At 37.5% G+C, this 20,349-nt stretch overlaps 1 protein-coding gene across 5 annotated transcripts; it reads right to left on the reverse strand.

Annotated features, from left to right (window-relative positions):
• Positions 1–496: 496 nt before the first annotated feature.
• ZC3H12A (zinc finger CCCH-type containing 12A) lies at positions 497–18,544 on the reverse strand. 5 transcript variants are annotated; one of them, XM_072136781.1, is made up of 7 exons: positions 18,443–18,509; positions 14,884–14,950; positions 13,106–13,668; positions 5,555–5,694; positions 5,053–5,287; positions 4,570–4,676; positions 497–3,675 (listed from the first exon to the last, which is right to left on the reverse strand). In XM_072136781.1, the coding sequence occupies exons 3-7, from the start codon at positions 13,624–13,626 to the stop codon at positions 2,777–2,779; spliced, it is 1,902 nt and encodes a 633-aa protein (XP_071992882.1). In that variant the 5' UTR covers positions 13,627–13,668; positions 14,884–14,950; positions 18,443–18,509; the 3' UTR covers positions 497–2,776. The 5 variants fall into 5 exon arrangements, with proteins under 5 accessions (XP_071992882.1, XP_071992885.1, XP_071992884.1 ...); XM_072136784.1 differs by lacking the exon at positions 18,443–18,509 and adding an exon at positions 16,736–16,830; XM_072136783.1 differs by lacking the exon at positions 14,884–14,950 and having other exon boundaries at positions 18,443–18,544.
• Positions 18,545–20,349: the final 1,805 nt, after the last annotated feature.

Genomic DNA, 20,349 nt, shown 5'->3' on the forward strand with positions numbered 1-20,349 from the left:
TGTAATGCAGGCACCTGGCAGGATTTGGGATACATCTCTTTTTTTTCAGTGGTTCAGCATACAGGAACATTGTAGTCAACTAAATATGCTGACCTTAAGATGGTTGTGGTTCAAAGAGGGAAAGAACTGCATATATCAACCATTTAAGACATTTCCTGTGGCTATCCATCCAACATACAACAATGGTATATTATGCTTCGGCTATAAAGATCTGTGTTGACAATCTAAGAATTTAGGTGGTGGTAAAAAAAATTTGGATTACAAGCTGTAAGTAATAAAATATTTTTGGAATTACATTAGAAATAAATATATAGACTGATAATAGAAGGATCAAATCACATAATATTTCCAGTGTTTTTGGAAATAAATTGGAAGGAAAGGCAGGCGCACAATACGTCTAAGATGAAAAGGAGTCTCATGAAGGATCCATTGCTATGCATATAAGAAGATTTCCCAACCTCTTTAGTCAATCAAGCAGAACAACATTTTGTGAAAATCAATACTTTATTGATGCAACCAGTACACAGAAAACTGCAGTGATATACTCTTAAAAAATAATGAAACCCATCAAGTGATTTCACCCTATATCTTATTAATAAACAGTTTTGCAGTATTTAAAAACAAAATAATTAACAAAGCACTTTGCTTACAATTTTAAAACATTACAACGTGTGTAATGTTAATAATCAAACTTTAAGAGATATGCATTCCTGGGTGGTAAAATGGCACATGGTGTCATTTTCACAGGTTAAACATATTACCAAAGGTCTTCTGTGTAGGTATAATTCATAGTCTTAAGATAACACAGTGCTGAGCCTCTTTTATCAACTTTTGCAACTAGAAGCTGGCTTAGTTATCCATAACAGCCAATGGTAGCCCAGCTTTCACTCTTCCAGAAGAGTTAAAAAAAAAACGAAAGCCGATTTAAGATTGGTTGCCATGTCCATACAGTTTTGAAAAATTAAGTATTTATATAGTTGACCTCATAAACGATAGTTACAAAAGACTGACATAAATATCTTTCAGTAGAACCATTTGGGTAAAAAGAAGACGATTTGTAACCAAAATGATAAACCAACCACTGGATTTTGCACTCAAGTTCTGATACAATATGTATCAACATGTCAACTGCTCCGTGGCAATTGTTTAGGTTGTTTCCCCATCACACATATATTAATATGTTTGCTATACCTGTATATAGCTACTTATATATACACTTACATTGTGATGTCACTTGTGATGACATATTAGCTTGCTTTGTGCATAAACTATAGATGCTAAATGTACTAAATCCATAAATATAGGATTCCACATATAAAGCAAGTCAAATCCAATGCTCAAAAGCATTTAACAATTAAACAAAATTGTCCTGAATTGGAAAATATTCTTAGCTCCTAGAAGCTATAATTCCGTCTTGTGCAATTACATTGCACAAAAAAAAAACAATTCAGGAAGACTTAAAGGGCGTCTACCAGTTTCCTTATCAACATGTTACCAAAGCCAGCATTGTGCAGCATACTATATAGGCTTTCTTTACATAATGTTCCCAATTCCTACAAATCTGTCATTTCAGAAAAAATTCTATTTTTATATTTATGCAAATGAAGTTCTTGGAGCAATGGAGGTGGATCCATTCCTGCTGGTGCACCCATTTACTTCTTTCCACACCATATTCCTCTTAGAGATTGTGTAAGAGAAGTATACTGTAGTGAAAGGCAGCATAGAAAAAAGAAAACAGGTGCATCAGAAGGCACGGCCTTGTCCCCAGTGCACCAAGAAGCTCTTTTGCATAAATGTAAAACAGAATTTACTCTGAAATGACAGAAGGCTGAGAACAGGAAAATATGTCTGGAAAGGTAAAAAAAGAGTCCTCTACTATCTATTTGTGAGGTGAATTGGGAGACAGTAGACTCCCTTTAAAAAGGGCAAATCCTGAATTGAATCCTAGTCACAGTGCATATAAATAGAAATCAGGGATACTTCCGTGCAAGGCAAAGTAAGGCTCTATAGGCAAACACTGGAGTAAAACTCCTAGACTGTGATGTAAGTTAGTTCAGAGATTTTGGTTCACAGGGTTTAGCCCCAAGGCCCTGCACCAAATATTGTATAGAAGTTATGCCAAGAATGTTCCTTTAAGAAACAGCTGATTATATCACAGCCTTAAATGTTTTCTGAAACATGCAATATTAATTTCTGCTCGCAATGATTATTTCACAGCATTATGAGCATATATTCTGAACAGAGAAAATAATGATGTGCAGCTTTTTTCAGTGAATTAGCATGCCAACATTTTATCACTCAGTTGTGTCTCAAAAAATAGAACAGTGTTTCATCACTTAAGATTTTTCCAAAGTGATGGCACCTCCAAGCAATATGTTTCCTTCACGTTATGAGATTATTTTTCCTTTGAAAAGAAACCTAATACATTACCGTATATATGCAGTCTTATCTGCAGGCAGCATGTAATAGAGCATGAGGAGGTGAGTACATTGACACTGAGTTTTGTGGCAAAATATCCAATATAACTACACCCCTTCAAGTCCATATGTTGTTGAAGTGGCGTAGCTGCTAAAATAATCACAATTTCTTGCCAGAAACTGGCATAGAAGCACTGAAACATGTCCCCCTTAATCTGGCCTGGCACAGTAATGCATATTGAATATTGCATAATGCATAGTTTTCTAACCGTTGCCACCATAGATGTTGGTGATTTTAGGTACCAGTAATGAACACTATGGCTGTACATTCCACACAAAGGCTTTTCACAAAGTTAGTTTCACAATCCATTTTGAGACCTATAATTCACAATTTCTGCTGCAAGGCTTTGTGGATCCAGCAAATGTGGAAACATATTCATCACAGCATCAACTAATGAAGGTTGGAATATGGCACAAAGTCTGGTGCGCATGTTCAGTCTCTCTCTTGTATAGTTCGGCCACTGTTGAAAATCATGGCTAGAATTTGGGGCGGGGCTATATAACTGATAGTTAGACTGAGGTTTACTGGAAGAATGCCCATTGTGTCCGGGATCTGACCAAAACTCTAGTGAGTGGGTAGGAAGGGGTACATATGAATTTGGTAGGCTATGAGGGGCAACAGCAGACCTTTCTCTTCTGTAAAGCTGTTGTTGTGATGCAGTTTGGGAAGACCATGGAGAGGATGGTCCATATGGATAATAAGATGTTGAGGAACTAGGTGGAATCAACTTTTGAGAGCTATAGTGTTGACGTGGGTCATTATTTATATCATTTCTATGTTGACAACATGGTATCTGATGATTACTAAAATCGTGAGAATGATCACACAAACTGTTTTGAATGCTTGTCCACAATTCCACAGCACCAGAGTCAAAAGAGTTTTGATTATGAGAGTCCTTTGAGCTGACTCCATGAGAATACCATTCAGAAACTCCATTCCATTGATTGAGTTTATTCTTGTCTGCTGTCCTTGATTTCTGAGAAGATCCAGTTCTCTCTAAAGGAAGTTTTTGCATAGAGGTGGGGTCTGGCTCCAATGTAGATATTTCAGCAACTGATGCTTTTATTTTCTTTGAATTTCCTTTATTTGGGGACAATTTAGCATTTTCTCGTAGTTCATCAGCCACTGAACGCTGTGTTTGGTTTATCCTTTCTGGGTGATAAAATTTACATTTCATTCCATAGGTGCATTTTTTACCTGAAATAGAATTTGTAAAATAAAGTTAGTTTATAGTGTAATAAAACCTTCTGGTGTTAGAAGGGTTGTTACACTCAATCTGGGTGGGTGGTATATGAGCTGATGGTATGAAAGAGTTGTGAGATAAAGGCGGCACTCACTATGTCAAATGACTCTGGGATCATGTATATATTTTACACTGGGAGAGAGTTTGTATGGAACAAAAACCAGAGGATACAACCTCTGTGCACCTCTTAAGGAGGTCTATAGGTTTGAAACTATTGTCACCTCCTTTTTTTCCCCCCATACATCTTCTCTCCTTGTATGACTTTATGTGATGTATGAAAAAATCCTTCATTATTATAAACAGAGGCTTATTCATGGCCCCCATTGATGTCTATTGTGCAAGTTTGTTGTGCAATAAGGGACGGTGCATGTAATGTATGTCACCGCACTCCAGCTCCACCACAAATTATAGAGAAGGTCCTATTGCTTCCTTTATTACTGGCGTCTGTCTCATCCTATTGTAGTCAGTGGCCTGAGTGGTGCTCAACCACCAATGTTCTATGGGCCCATGCACGTGCCTGCTGTTAAATTATAAACAAATGCATGATTTTAGTATTCCAACAACATATTTGTATGTATTGTTTCTATTTTATTTCCACTTAAATCATTGATGTTGTTCAAATCTGGAGTCACAATCTGTGCTCTTGGTCTGAGTCAATTTGTGGAGCTGTGAGCAAAAAAGTTAAATTCACTGACTTTATAATTGTTAACTTTTTTACAAGCTCTTTAAATTCAAAACCAGTGCTGATTTCTACTTTTTTACTATATTTTTCTAATGTTTACTTCTGTAATCGACTTGAGTCCAAGCAAACATATTATCTAGAGAGAAGTAAAAGAAATCTTCATTACCATAAGGACATTGGACTTTTTTGTTTTCTGGTGCAATAGGTCTTTTTCTCAGGAAGTCATCCAAATTTGGTCCTTTTCTACCCATTGGATCATCCGGAGGCATAAATCTAATTGAAAATCACAGTCCATAAGTTTGCAGGCAAAATGTGTGAAAGGATTGTTAACATGGTAAAAAAAATAATCACTGAAGGAGCCAAATGTACAGTATTACATTACCATTTAATATTCATTTGCCATTTGAACAAGAAGTTTTGAGGTTGATGGTAATCACAAAATGAAAGCAATCACTATATATCCTTATAGAAGAACATTTGTCCTTATCAAACTTACCATCAAACAACCTAGAAATACACCTTAATAAACAGTGGTGTGATAGATCCATATACAGATTATATAAGTATGCCATTTCATAAGAACAATAAGATAAACAGAAATACATGAATAAAAATTCTAATGAGTTAAAGCTCCAATAACTCAACTTACAGGTCATTAACAAAGGAGTACATGAGAAGTCGCTCCTCTATGAACTTCCTCCATTCTGGCTTTTCACTCTGGAGATCTCTATAGGTATCATTTGAGACAATGACCCCATCACTTTTATAGGCCAATTTGACAATAAATCTATCATCATAGCACACTAGGCGTTTCCCAGCAACTCGCCTAGATGGAGTGAAAACCAAGATCTTTTTCTTCTCAAGATCCGTTAATATTTGTTGATCTAAACAAAAGAATGTTTTGCGTTAGTAGTTTGTAATATAAAGAGACAAATTTAGAGAAATTTGAGTCTACATTCACAGAAGATCTATGGTTAGTTCTCCATGATGTTTGGAACAACCTCGTTACCAAGTTCCTTAGAAATTTGGTTTGTATATCTATTTTGGTTATTAACCAAGAATAAATTATTAACACTTCTATTTTTGGAAAATTTTTTTACTTTTCAGCATTTTCTCCATGTTTGTCTAAAACCTTGTAAGTTTTTACTTACCAGTGATGGGGATATCAGATCTTGGCTGTTCCTTTCTGAATGAAGGGACGAACACTGTTACATCAGTATGTCCTCTTTCCAGGAAAAAATTGACAGCTAGCAATATTCCACGGCAAGAGAACACATCCTTGTTTCCATGACTACAGAAGAGAAAAAAAAATATTTTATTATTAACAACAAAAAACATAAAGTTTGATAAAAAAAAAGATAAGTATGAAACAGAAAGCAAATTCGACATGGCCAATAAAGAACCACAAAAAAGGTAAACTTTAAAAGTTTGTTGGAACCAAGTAGAAAACAGGTCCATATTTCTACAGGTTACAGATGTTTTTCAATAAATAGGCATAAAAACTTATTGAAACTCTACCAGTAAAATTTGTCTAATGACACATGCAGATAAACTGTGTGTGAACACGACAGCTGTGAACGAACAGGAAATAAACATGAAATAAAATAACCCTCTTCTCCTATTGCAGTTAACCTTAAACATGTTGTTTTAGTGTATTTTTGGAGGACAATTTCCTGGTTGAACAAATCAAGTTTCACAATAAATTTTTTCAGTTTTAACCATGTTGCCCATTATTTTCACACACGCTATATAAAGTAAGAATATGTTATTTATCTCAGCGATTTTTATGGTGGATCTGTCATTATTTATGACATGTCTAAGTAGATATTTGTATTCATCATATAAAACAATAGCTTTGGCAACCAAGAGGCAATGTTTTCCTAATCCCATCCTGGAAAATGTATTTGCATATTTCACAGGAATCTCACAGTGGAGCACCAATAGCTATAAGCCTCCACACACCTGCAAGGCAGCCATAATTGGAAAAGTTTCCATAAGGAGAACTCTTACTTCCACAACTTTGTCAGAAACCTCTCACTCAGCTAAACCAGTGCCCTACACTCTACTGACAAGATGCAAAAACATCAGAACAGTGCAGACTAGAGTTAGAAATATGTTCCCTCATATCCCCATAATTCATCTTTATAATTTTACCTGGTATCCAGGAATATCTATAGTCAAGGGGGCGTGGCCTCCTAGGGCTGAATCCAGCATATCCTCCACATGCTTTCTCAGCATCCAGCATGTCATGTGACCAAGGTGACATCTCAGGTCTTATAGCTTCCTAACATTAGCAAACTGTACACCATTCATCTATCTGATCACATAAAATCACAGCAGCCCCCAAGTAGGCATGGAAAGATGTAAAAGTCCATACAGGCATACTGTGATTTCACCAATTTTAATTTTAACTTATCAAAACCAAAATGGGAAACATCCTGTTTTTAAAAGATTGGGGATTTTTCTCTATTTATACACTGTTAAGCAGTCTCAGGGGCACAGACTTGCCATAGCATTGGTCTGGAGCTGATTATTTGAGGTTTATGGTATGTTTTATACGCATGCTCTTTGCTTATGGTGTAAATAAGCTATAACGTTGTGTATTTCATCAGTGGGTTCATTGCCTGGAATAATTGTTTATATATTTAAGTACATTGGACATTTTGGGACACAGCAATACCTAATATGCTTATTATTTTACTTGTTTATTTTTATATGTGTTCTAGAGAAAGGGAGGTGATTAACATTTTTGTTCATTTTTTTTTTCATATTTTTAAAAACATTTTTTATTTTACAATTATTTCAGGGCCCCTAGGGTTGTATTGCAGTATATTGTATATGTACTGCTTGTATATTACAGTCTGTCTCATTAATATTATACTAATGTGCTAGAAGGGCTCATATAACAAGATTAGCACAGTGAAGGTGCCTGGATCTAAGAGTAAGTATCCCTTTTGATGGTAGATTTCCTGTAATCTTGTAACAGCTGCTTTATACTAAAGAACAATAAATCAAACAACAGGAACATATGAGGTCATAAGAAGAGCATAAGATACACTGAAGTGGTGACTGGCACACATGATCAGTTCCTCCAGGAAGATACCTTCTAAAATACAGTAATTCACATGCTGTGAAATGGAAACTGTGGTGAAGCAATATGCCTTTATATAAGCTATTGTTAAAAATGAGGCATACTTCCTGGTCAAACCTTGAAATATCTGTAGTATTTACCCAAGGCTAAAAGGTGTTTGTAAGATAAGAGGCTCCAAACTTGCAAATACAGAGAAAAGTCCCAGGAGGAGGAAGGAGTGAGAATATTTACATGTAGATCATTTGCATATAACTAGTAGTGAGCTGTTCAGACAGGCAGGTCTCTGGGCATGTGAATCAGTAAGGAACAATGTTGCAGAGTAACCATACAGGAAGCAGCGCAGTGGAAATTCCCTACTGTCCACCTGACACTACTAGATTAAACCTTGTACTTTGTTCCGCAGTGTCGTCAAACATGTTTCTTTGACTGGATACAATAAACATTATCCTTGTATCCAAGCACAGTGTCTTTTCTACTTCTGTCTTGCATTTAGTCCCTGGTATGAAAGTATGCATTGATGATGGAAGTGGAAAACTAACATTTAGGCTACATTCACACGACCGTATGATTTCTCCAGTCCTGTATTTACCGGCCGTATGAGCCCATATATACGTGGCATTTTTCATCCATATGCGTACGTATGTGTACGTTCCCACAGACTTCTAGGGCATACGGAACTGAAATACGAGAGAAAATATGTCATGCTCTATATTATTAAACGGCTAGTATACGGTATGATATGCTGCTGTGTCAAAAACCGCAATATAAATGGTTGGACATATTGTCCATTGAAATGAATGTGGCCGCATGTAACCCGTAAAAAAACGGTATAGTACGGTACGGATACGGCCATTTTCATACGTCCGTGTGAATGTAGCCTTACATTGTATTTACTGTACATGTGATATATAGTATAAGATAAAATCCTGAATAATTGGAATAAAATGAAATAATGTGCTGGCATTTAATGGATTAAATTATTGGGCAGTCAAGTGGAGTACTTCCTGATGCTGAATTTTTTTGCAGAAACAGTTTTTATTATCTGCATCGTTCAAAAGCAATAACTTATCAATAGAGGCTTATGAGGACTTGTTTTTTGCAAGACAAGTTGCAATGTGTATTGCCACTGTTTATCATATACTGTATTTTACAACTTTTTTGATATTGAAGAGCAATCCTTGTACCTTTTAACTATGCTCACCTTGCAGTGTAAATGACACAAATATTATTCCATAAGATACCCAATTTACGGTATATTGGTTTTATGGTTTTCTATCTTTTAAAACTAAGTGAATGCTGCAGTTAAAGTCTCAAAATGTATGAGAGCTTGTCTTTTGCGGCAAGGTTGGTAGTTTTCATTGGGCTCATTTTTTTAACAAGTGAATATCTTGTACCGTTCATTGCAACACTAACGTATTGGGGGACATTTACTATGGCGTTTCCACCAGTTTTGTGGCGCTCTCACCACATGTTCTGCTCTCTGACCTATTTATTAGCTGGCGGCGCCAGAAAAAATGACTTTTTCCGTCTGCTCCGACTCTTCTCCGAAAAGGGGCGTGGCTTTGGCGGAGTGGAAACTCAGACACAATTAATATGTGTCGCAGCCCTTTTTGGGCGCTGAAAACTGGCGGAAAGTAGACCAAAAGAAAACTGGTCTAGCAGGGACTGTTGGACACATTTCTGGTGCTCGGGACAGATTTTGGTCCCAGGGACAGAAAATGGTCTCGGCGCCAGAAATGTCTCTGCACAGCTCTACAATATTAAATGTGTGTCTTCTTTCCGAGAGCAGGTCGGTAACAAAGCCAATGCAGACACCGACACTTTAAGTAAATGTCCCCCAATATGTCTTAGTGCGGTAAAGATGACAGGCTCCTTGTTAGACCTAATGGCCATCTCTATGTAGCATTGTGAGGAACTCAAATGCCATGGCTGTCAAACCCCTTTGCACCATACAAGGGCATTGTTAGTGAGGAGATGGAGCACTATTCTCTTTTAAGTGCCACCTACAAACCATGGTGAGAGCACAGCCTCTGTGCCAACTCCATTGCTAGTATGGTGAAAATGATTTGCTTCTGTTGTTATATATTACCATGTACAGAATAGTTAAGTCTAAATCTTCATCACTAATGTGCTAACCACAGCCACTTTGCTTGGACCATCACTGGTATGGCAGCAAGTATTAACTTCCTTCCATGATTTCCTTCCATTATTTTATAGCACCTAGAAGGAGTTAAGGAGTTAAGTTTGCAGTTTCCTTTTTATTTTGAGCTTACTTCCTTGACTCCTTCTACCTTTTTGTCTATGAGATTAAGCCTGTGAGGTGAAATATCATGCATCTCATTCATCGTCAATCACTCATGTGATGAATATAATAAGAGCATAGCATTATCTTTGTTATAAGAAAAAAGTTTTAAACAATTTTAAAATATGGGTCAAGCGGTTCGCATCCTCTACTGTTTGAATTCTCTGAAATAGGTTTCAAAACCAAGCAACCTAACCCCACTTCTAAGGCAGGAAATGAATCAGATATATCCTGCTAACAAAATGCAAAAAACAGAGCTTTTTTAGTAGTTGTATTTTGCATAAAAGTTACAATCAGCCACAAAAAGCAGTCAATGCCGTGCATTGTTCTAATTTCTTTGACGCATTTAAGAAACCTATATCCATTCCCCACTCAATCAAATTCTTATAAGCCATTAAAAGGTTCTCCGAGTTCAATACACTATATTAGGGCCAGGGAGAAAATTTATAAGTAAATGTGGTCCTCTAAGCTGATGGCATTAGCCTTGTCTATGTTATGGTCACATTCTTTCCATAAAATAGTGTCATTCAAGGTCATGGTATAAAAGATATAAACTTTGTGAGTATTACAATGATGAAAGAAAATAATAATATCCATGACATATCCATGCATGATATTTTGTACTTCTGCCAAATGGAGACATTACAAGTCTATATATTACAAGTAGTGCTGCTAATGTGAGACATGCTTCTAACACTGTCTATTGGTTAGTGGATTTAACATAGCCTTATTAGCTCCAAGTTGTAAGCAAATTAACTATTGTACATTTATATTGACTAAACAATTGTTCTGTATAGTAAATAATACCTCATTGTTCACTGCAATATCTTGCAACATCTTATTGGTAAAACAGTGTTTCCAAACTTTTTATTATCAAGAACAATGTAATGTAACGATAACATGCTATGGGCTACATATTGGTAAGTATATAGACTATCATTATCATTTTATTTTACCATTGACATTCTATAAAAGAATGGCAGTGAAGATATGGTGGTCTCAGTGTTGGTTTGGTGGTCTCAGTGTTCATTTTCAAGACCCATCATCATACAGCTACAAGCAAACATTATCTGACACCCATTTGCAAATATCCAAAGTGGCACCAATTTATTTCTTTGGTAGTTTGCTCCTTAGCCCTTGGACTAATAGCCTGTTATGTTGCAGGGGGAAATGTCAGCAGCCTGTATACATGCCCATAGAGCAATGGGCCTCAGGCAGCAGGTAAAAGGTGACTGGGCTCCTAACGCGTTAAAGGAAACCTACCATGAGGAATCTACTATCAGAAGTAGATCTGATGGTAGATTCCTCCTGCCTGTCTCTGCCCTAATCTGTAAATAAATGATCCTGGAATCTAACCTAACTTGTTAAAACTTCATTTTAGTAATATGTAAATTAACTGCAGAGGCTACTGGATCATGTACTAGCCTGGCCAGGAACTTGGATCTAAGCTTAGTGCACGCCCCAGTAGCATCTGCAGTTAGTTTACATATTACTAAAATAAAGCTTCTAACAAGTTAGGTTAGGTCCCAGAATTATTAAATGGCAGATTAGGGCAGAGGCAGGAAGGAGGAATCTACCATCAGATCTACTTATGATAGTACATTCCTCATGGTAGGTTTTCAGTAAAGAGAATGTGGAACCCGAGGAGAAATATTACTCTTTGGTTAAACAGTGATGACATTTAAATGCCATTTTTAAATAATCTACTCATTATTTTATGAATACATAGGATGGTTGATCTGCTGTATGCTGGATATCTATATGAAGTACAGTGAGTGTACCCTGTACAGTTCAATGTACTACTCATGCAGAGTCTGGTTGCTGACCAAGCTCAGGGTACATCTGTAGATTCAGCTGTTCACATGTTGTCTAGTCTAAGCCTGGGTAGTCATGTACTACTTACATGCTCAAATATTAAACATTTTCCCAGTATTCCTGGCTTTAGGAAATACTTGTATAGCCCAAATAAAAATTCTGCCTTCTTCAGAATATCTTTCTATTACAATTCTTACTTGAAACTAAAGAACTCGAGAACCATGTTGGGGTCTGGCACTTTCCAACAACACTCACAGAGCCATATTATGTGGAGGCACACCACTTTGACAAGGTAACAACCTGATGTCAATTTATACATTTCTAATGGAACTCATTTTATATAGGTAGTATGGTTAAAAAAATGTGTTTAACAACCTTAATCAAGGATAATAAGGGAAGGGATGTAAGGGAACACAAATCTATATTATAAATTAACCATATAATAAAAATAGTTATTTTGATGTGAAATTGCATCTATACTCTTTTTGAAGCTCTATGTAGTCTCTTCTGTGACCAGTTCCTTAGGCAGGACTATTTCACAGATTCTCAGCTCTTATAGTAAAGAAGCATTGTCTCCTCTGGTAATTAAACCTTGTTTTCTCCAGATGGAGACAGTGTCCCCATGTCTTTTGATGACATTTAACCGGAAAAAAACCTTAACCCCATTTTTTATTTATATAAATTAATAACTTCCCCTTAGACCTCCATTTTCAAGACTAAAGAAATCTAAATAAATTTGTTTCATCTTTCTGCATACCTGAGATAACTGTGTTTGTGCTTTACTAAAGTTAAAGGGGTTCTCCGGTGACAAAAATTTACCTCACTATACCTTTACTAATTCAGTGTCATAAAATCTTCTGCCCCCTTTTCATGAAATCAAAGTCATTCCTGTGCCCTGCCAGCTCCTGCTACACTTACAGTTTCCATAGAAACGACCTGTATACTGTCTCTGCTCTCTGGTCTGACATGTGCAGTCTGCTCCTTGTTCCCTGCTGGGGGGGGGGGGGGGATTTGGCTGGACATTCCTCTGTAAGAAGAAGCTGTGCTAACCAGGGGGATTGTGGGAGATGTAGTCTTTTAGCAGAATGGGGGGCAGCCATCTTGGAGTTATGCAGCTGCAGCAGTGAGCTGTGAAGTGACAAGTGAAGGAAAAGAAAGTATACAGCCCAGGGTGGTGAGCTAAGGGTGTGCAACTATAATATATGCAAAAGAACTGGTTAGTTAAAAAAAAAAGTACATATAGTGACCGGAGAACCCCTTTAACGGGACTGAGAGACAGTAGACATGGGGTTCCTTTCCCATTTGGACTACCAGCTTTCATAATGCAACTTTGCTTCTTTGCATTGAGCTGTTGTTGCGTGTTTCTCAGAAAATGTACATTACTCAACATCAGTTGAACAGCTGTCAATATAATACATGGCTTTTGCTGACATGAAGCAATAGTGTATGAAGAAAATAATCATTCAGAAAAAAGGTAAAAAGGGTAAAACAAACCTCATTGCCACGTTGCTTCCATCAATAACAATTGGCCGTAAGTTGCTACTATCACAGTCCTCTGTTGAAGATCTGATTGGTCTTGTTCCTGAGCCTCCGCGTGGAACTAAAAAAGCATCAGTTGGTTCCTCTGGCACAGCTTCTTTTTCTGGGTTGCCTCCATACTTTACTAATTCTCCCAACACAGTGTTAATATCGGCTTCCAAACCAGTATTCTGTAATACTGTATCGATTTCAACTGCAGAATAGCCTAGTTTCCGGAAGAAATCTACTTTCATCTGCATCTCAAACTGATCAGCAAAGTCAGAACTTGGCATTTCCAGTGACTGGTCTATTCTTGCACCTTGGAGAGATTTCCCTCTGGCTGTCACATAGTTTTGACTTTGATATCCTAAATCAGAAGTGTCTCCATATTTTACTACATTGTCATTTGTCATATGATCATTTTCACTTAAATTTTTGGTTCCGCTCCAGCCTGGAAAATCCAAAGAATGACCAAGATCATAAGGGAGACTATCCATTGTAAAGTCCGTCTAGTATGCTGTGACGACCTCCAGTTTTAGCTGTAAGTGGAACATAAATCATTAACTTAGGTTAACTTCTATGAACTTCAACTTACTTCCTTGATGCTAAATAGTTCAAGAACTTTCCACTAAAGCTATTGATCCATATCATCATTTATCAGAGCAAATGTGTTACAGCAAGTTAATATTTCAGTAAACACACACTGCAGTAGATCCATAAAGGGCATAAGATCCATACTCTAAACATTCACCCCAAAAAGTAATCTGGTTCAGAATATTGGTCTTTAAAAGGGGGCTACTTTTGTTGTAATTGTTTGTACTTGAGCTAGACATTCGCAAAAGCTCCTGGACTGGCACTGTTGTGTTTTGTGACACATTTACAACACATATATTAGACATAGATTAAGATGGAGAGCCTCAGATCACACATCCAGAAATATAATTGTCATCATAAAAAGGTGATGTCATAATTATTGCAGGTACTAGGCATAAAACATTACTCTTCACTATAACTTTTACACTGATAAAGATGTGGTTAGACTTCTGCTTTTTACTCTGATTATTATACTCAATAATATGTTATGAGAGAAGTATGAAGAAGTAAAAAGTTAGGCAAGATTAGGTGGAAATTGAGCAATGTGACAATGACCGAGTCACTTCTAGTCATACATAGCTATGTATGTCACAGAAACAGACAACTTGTCTCTAGCAATTAATCTTTAACTATATAAGGCAATGATAGATTAGAATAGATTCTTCTGACAGCTACAGTATGCTGGTCAAGCTGAAATAATGTCGATTCTGGACATGGTTCTGATGCACTGCGTAGTAAGTAAACAACAGTAAAAGGGATACTAGTCATATAAGTACAAAAGTCAGATTAAAGAAAAGATAGAACATATTATCTACATAAGCATAGAAATATGTTCTATATCGATACATTAAGTGAGTTAAGTTTAAAGGGAATAAAGGAGTTAAAAATGAATCAAACTCATGAGAAAAGTTAGTGAAAAGTATGAAATCTATACTGGGCTGTATCTCTACAGCTTACCTGTAGAAGACCCAGAACAGGCAGAGAAAATAGAGGAGTTACCGGAGCCGAGGGTCTGAGACTTGCAGCGCAGGCCTGCCTGTGACATTTCTCCTCTGTGTTTTATGTAACAGGAAACTAGAGTACAGTCAGCCGGGCGTGTACAAGTGGGTGGTAATGACATAGCTAGATCCGGTGATTTAAAGATACATTCACTCACTTACATGAAGTAGGGTAAAAGGATGTCATACGTCTCTGTAAGGATAGCTGCTACTTCTTGGTTGTCTGTAACTGGAATAATTGTAAAGTTTGACACTTAAACCTTTAGTAGGTATTGAAGTATTAAGGATTGCAAAGTATAGCTGAATCATTCTGTTAAACTGTTCACTATCCCATATAAGAGCAGCATGCCACTTTCTATCTATATGTTGTGCTTGGTACATTGTTATATAGTACTTTTATTCATGTAATTGCTATGAATTTTACATCGTTGTTCCCTATTATGGGCAGAATTGGTATTTGTAGAAAAGGATACACCATCTTGGAATGATGTCTCCCAATAAAATATTATAGGTGATAACAAGTAAATTAATGTAAATAAAGTTTTTCTACTTCAAGTAAGGCTACATGCACACAAACAATGTTTTTGAACATGTGAAATAGCTAGCACATGGTCCCATGCATTTCAGTGGGTTTAAACACAAGTCCTTGGTTTCTAAGCAGTCTTTTGCAATTTATACACAGATGACACAGGGACCGTAAACATCAGACTATGGGTCCCTTATTGCCGGCTCGATATATTGGAATAAATTGGGATTCTGCTTATTTTCTGACATGTACTTTGTGCAGACAGCCTAGCAGTGACTTTAATACTGCCTACCAACATGGTAATAAGATAAGAGTGCTCAATCTTTGTGTATTTACATAGCAATCGCTTTGTGCCATTAAATAAGTATATAGATACACCAGTGGTGATAGTTGTCCTTAACTCTAACGGTAGACTCACATTGATGTTTTTTTCATATCACTGAGCCCATTTTGGCTTATGGACACACACAGATTGGTTTGCTCTTCCTGATTATTCACTGATGCCTTACTGATCCATTATTTTCAATGGGCTTTTTCACACATCAGTATTTTTCGCTGATCAGTGGTCAATTTAAAACCTGTTATTTTTGTGTTCACTGACAACGTTGGATCAATGGAGAAAACTGAAGAGTGAAAAAGCCCTTCGCAAAGAATGGTTCAGTAAGGCATCAGTGACAAATCACCGAAGCCAGGAAGACAAACCCAATCTGTATGTGTCCATAAGCCAAAGTGTGAAAAAAACCCCAAATGTGAAACCACCATAAAGCTGTGTACTATAGGATTAATATGTGTATGTGAAAAGGGGAGGGGGCCTTGCATTAACACAATCTAGTTGTGAGTGGCATAATGTGGTGTGCCTGTGTCACTAAAGTGGTGGGTTGCCAGTCTTAGTAAAGTGGTAGTCTAAGATTTCCTACAGCATGCAAGCATATACATTGCCCATTTACCTGGACCACAGCAGTCATATAGCTCACATGCCTCCGCAGCCATAATTGACTAAATAACACACAATCTGTCGACAAAATTCATTATTTGTAGGTTGTGCTCTCTGGAAAGTGAATAGTTAAGAAAGACTATCTTGTGAGAAAATGCTAATTTTACAGCAAAGGGTAATAGGATCACTCCTATGGGCTGATCCTAATTCATTCAGATGCTAACTGCTGCAAGAAAACTTTTGCTACCTTTCTTCCCTGGGGCTCACCTGGAATTTCCAAGTACAATTGAGCTGAATGAACATGTTAGTTTAGCAGACAGAGGCTGTCATGTGAGCACCACATCACCATGCTGGTCATAAACTGTCTAGAATTGATGTCATTCTTAGTAATCTGCACAGATTTATTCTAAAACATAATGTTCATCAGTTAAATAACTTTTAACAAATACAAATAAAGTGTTTACAAGTTTTGTCTCATCATAGAGGGAGTCTCTTGCTTGTAGACTAGCATTTGACTATGTTTACCCCTAGAGAGTCACCTGCAGGGGAAATACCTGGCTCGCCATGACTTTTACAGGAAAATTCAGCTGCTGAGAATGGGATCAGAGGCAATTAGTTGTTTGTCTTTCCTTCCACATTTAAAGGGAACCTAGCACATGAATCATGAAATGTAATGATAAATGACAAATTACACAGAATCTTTTCCCACAATCATATATATATATAACAATATCAATGTGCACAGGTTCTTTTGCCTACAATTACACAGTGACGGTATCTCTTTAAGATGTGCCATGAATTTCACAAATTAATATATAAATGAGTCATCACATTAAGAAAATCTCTCACAACCTGCCTTGGTTAATTAAAGCAGCACTTTTCTAAGTGCATAGTTCCCTTTCATACAGAGATATCATCCAGGTTCTTTTTCAGGGGATGAAATTCTTTAAACTCCCTTTAAGACTTGTTAGTGCAGTAAACCTCAATACCCCTATGCATTTGTTCTTTAAAAGCCACTAGCTAGGGTATTTTTAGTTACAAGCCATGATGTGTTTGTGATGTTTTTTCTATAGTGTCAGCAAACAGATTACATGAGGCAACAATTAAATCCCATAGGTATCCATGGCATCTATTGTGTTCTCTGGGTGCCCTTTAGCTCTGAATTCTATATTGATAATTGCTTTCATCTTTTAGTCAGAAATGTGTCCATGTTATTCACAGTTTGCACCCCCTAATAATACTGTTTATTGTTTCTTAAGTGAAGTCAAAATCCCTCTGACAAGACATGGATGGCATATCTAATCATAATACCAGTGATGTTGATGTGCATGGACCCCTATTATAAAGATGGAAATGAGCTTTGTAAGTATCAACAATTTTACAGCTCTTCGGAGCACATTGTACATTACATAATATTAGCAGTCTTTAATGAAAATCACATTTCTCTAGGAAACATTAAGTAAATATTAAGTCAAGGACTCACCCGCATTCTTCCTTTGACAGTTTACTTGCTATTTGCTTAGTGATGAAGTAAGGTGGGTCATGTACTCTGCCCTGAAGCATTGACAGCAGTTCAAAACCCGTCAATCGATCACAAACCTCACACTGCATTGTAAGGAACTCAGGCACTAATAACCATCTCCATACTACTGATGATATTAATGCTATTAACACACTGGGCCAAAGTGGGGCTATATCTGCAATTGACTTTGTTTTATAAAATCAATACATTGTTATAGAAGGTTCACTTTAATAGATATAAAACCTATTAGTTTTCTAGAAAGCATAGACACTCCATTTATACAATGTATGGGGGGACACTATAACATAGAATACATGTGCACCTTTTACACAAAATGTCAAATTCCACAACTTGTGAGTATATGAATTCACTTTTAATCCTGTACAGAAACATGTGAAAAGTAGGATTTGCAACCACTTCAATTTCTTGTTTTTATAAAGATAAAGATATGTTACTATTGATAAAATAATAGTACTACACACAGTTTATAACAACAAAAATGTCAAAGGTAATAATAATAGTCTTTCATTAAAGGGACTTTCTCTTTCACACAGTATATCTACTGGTCAGTGGCATCTGCAGCACCCTATAAGAACAACCCCTGCTCCAGCTCTGCTACATCAGTGCGACCTGTGTCACAGCACAGAGGCCACCACTTCACTGTGACAGCCAGGCTGGCTCTCCTGAAGGGCTCCCTGCTGTCCCTGTGATCCGAGGAGAGTAAAGGATTAGTACTCACAGCAGTTTTCTGGTGCAGTGTAGTGGAAGAGAGGGACACATTGCTCTGCTCTCTACAACTGAAGACACAGGCAACTCTTATAACCTGTCTAGTAGGCGGCCACCTCCCAGGCTTCCCCTATGCTTCCTTAATGTCACTGAAGATTAACTATTTAGGGACTTGCAGCGCTAAGGTCTGTCGGGGAAACTGGTCCTGTCTTTTTACAGTCAATTTCAGACTTCTTCTAGTATGTCTTCCTACAGTGACAGTCAATTCTTACGTGGTGGAGAATAACCCAATACTGGTAGTATTTTCATTGAAATTTTAAATGACTGTAAAAGATGCAGGAAGCAAAGGTTTGCGAAGGATTAAGAAGTTTCTCCACTCACTTACAGGGCCAGCACTGGGCATACCTGGGCAAGTGCAGGCCCAGAGCTTTTGTAAGGAATCCATGAGGGTGAAGGGGGTTGTATCTAATGAATTCATAGGGTGTTAGGGGGGATTATATAAAATAACTATGAGGGGGCTGTTTGGTATTATAATCTAGGGAATATTATATGTAACAGGAGCCTGTTTTAGTTTCTGAATTTCTTATGCCACCACGTAAGTTCACTGCAAAGGGGCCCACTAAGGCTCTGTCACCCAGGGGCCTACTGAAACCTGGAGCCGACCCTGCTTACATAATACCCATTGTATTCCTCCATAAATACTGCCAGAGTGCCCATATAAATGATTGGTTCCAATAAATAGGGTTCTTATATAAATAGTGTTTATGTCATAATGCATTAGTTCTTTATTTATTTCCTTTCATTTTAAATCAAAAATCCATATTTTCCATTTACAGAAATTTATGTAGGCTTGTTCACACTGGGACAAAATAGACTTCCTAGTGGCACCATTTAATAGTCTGTGAAATGTACTGGGAGGCAAAAAGAACATTAGAAGTGCAGTGGATTGAACAAAATGGGGCTCATTTACTAAGGGTCCGTGCATCGGCGCCGGCTTGCACGCGACAGAAATGGGGGGGCGTGGCCATCGGACAACCCGACGGATTCGGACAACACGCAAGATTTAACATTTAGAATTGTGTCGCAAGCACCAGGAAGAAGAAGGTGAACTTCGGCGGACCTCGGAGTGGAAGTGACGGATGCAGGAACTCGGGCGCACAATCTTAGTGAATTGCGGCAGACCCAAATTCTCATCGGACAAGGCACAGCGGGATCACGACAGGACCATGTAAGTAAATCTGCCCCAATAAGTTGTGCCATTGCTTTCCCTGAGCTGTCCAACACAGTACAATACAATCATGGAAATACTATACTGTGCAAGACTTGTCTAACCTTCTTGGGGTTATGAGACATTTCCTTTTTGAAAAGCCTTGTTTATAATCTTAAGAGCCTTATGTACCTCTCTCATCCCGTTGTCACTGATAGGTGGCTGTAATTAAGAACACATGGAAACTGCAGCCGAACTGTATGTCTGTTCTGTGTATGCATATCGTTTCACTGAAACCCCAAATATATACTTCAATGTAAATAGGCATCCTATAAAATGGAACTCAGTGGATGCTGGAGATGTGCGGTATTTGGAGCCACTGACTTGTTCACTCTACAACTTCCCCCGTGTCCAAGACTAGAGCATAAACAAAGACAAAGGCCCACATTTACTAAAAACAGTGCAGTTATGTGCAGTTTGCCTTTGTGGTGTGCAGGGTGCGCCAGATTCAGGATTTGTGGTACCCATCCTTGATGAATCAAGCGCTTCCTGCACTGTTCCGACAGAGTGCACCAACTTTTTTTGGTGCACCTTTCACATAGAGCTTGTGACACAAAACGGTCAAGTGCAAGCAGTTTGCACTGTAAAGAACGTCCAACAGAAAACTGGTTTAAGCACCTTAGTAAATGTGGGCTAAAGTGTCATGAAAGGTT

This window comes from Engystomops pustulosus, chromosome 2 (genome assembly GCF_040894005.1).
Source record: "Engystomops pustulosus chromosome 2, aEngPut4.maternal, whole genome shotgun sequence".
NCBI lineage: Eukaryota > Metazoa > Chordata > Amphibia > Anura > Leptodactylidae > Engystomops > Engystomops pustulosus.

What these genes read in the sequence shown, in the direction of transcription:
- ZC3H12A (XM_072136783.1), bottom strand. Translation starts at nt 13,626, where the DNA reads ATGGATAGTCTCCCTTATGATCTTGGTCATTCTTTGGATTTTCCAGGC. An exon ending in GGAAGCAACGTGGCAATGAG is followed by an intron (nt 5,695 to 13,105) that starts GTTTGTTTTACC and finishes TCTCTTCTGTAG; the next exon opens with TCATGGAAACAAGGATGTGT. An exon ending in AAAAGTCCAATGTCCTTATG is followed by an intron (nt 3,676 to 4,569) that starts GTAATGAAGATT and finishes ATTCTATTTCAG; the next exon opens with GTAAAAAATGCACCTATGGA.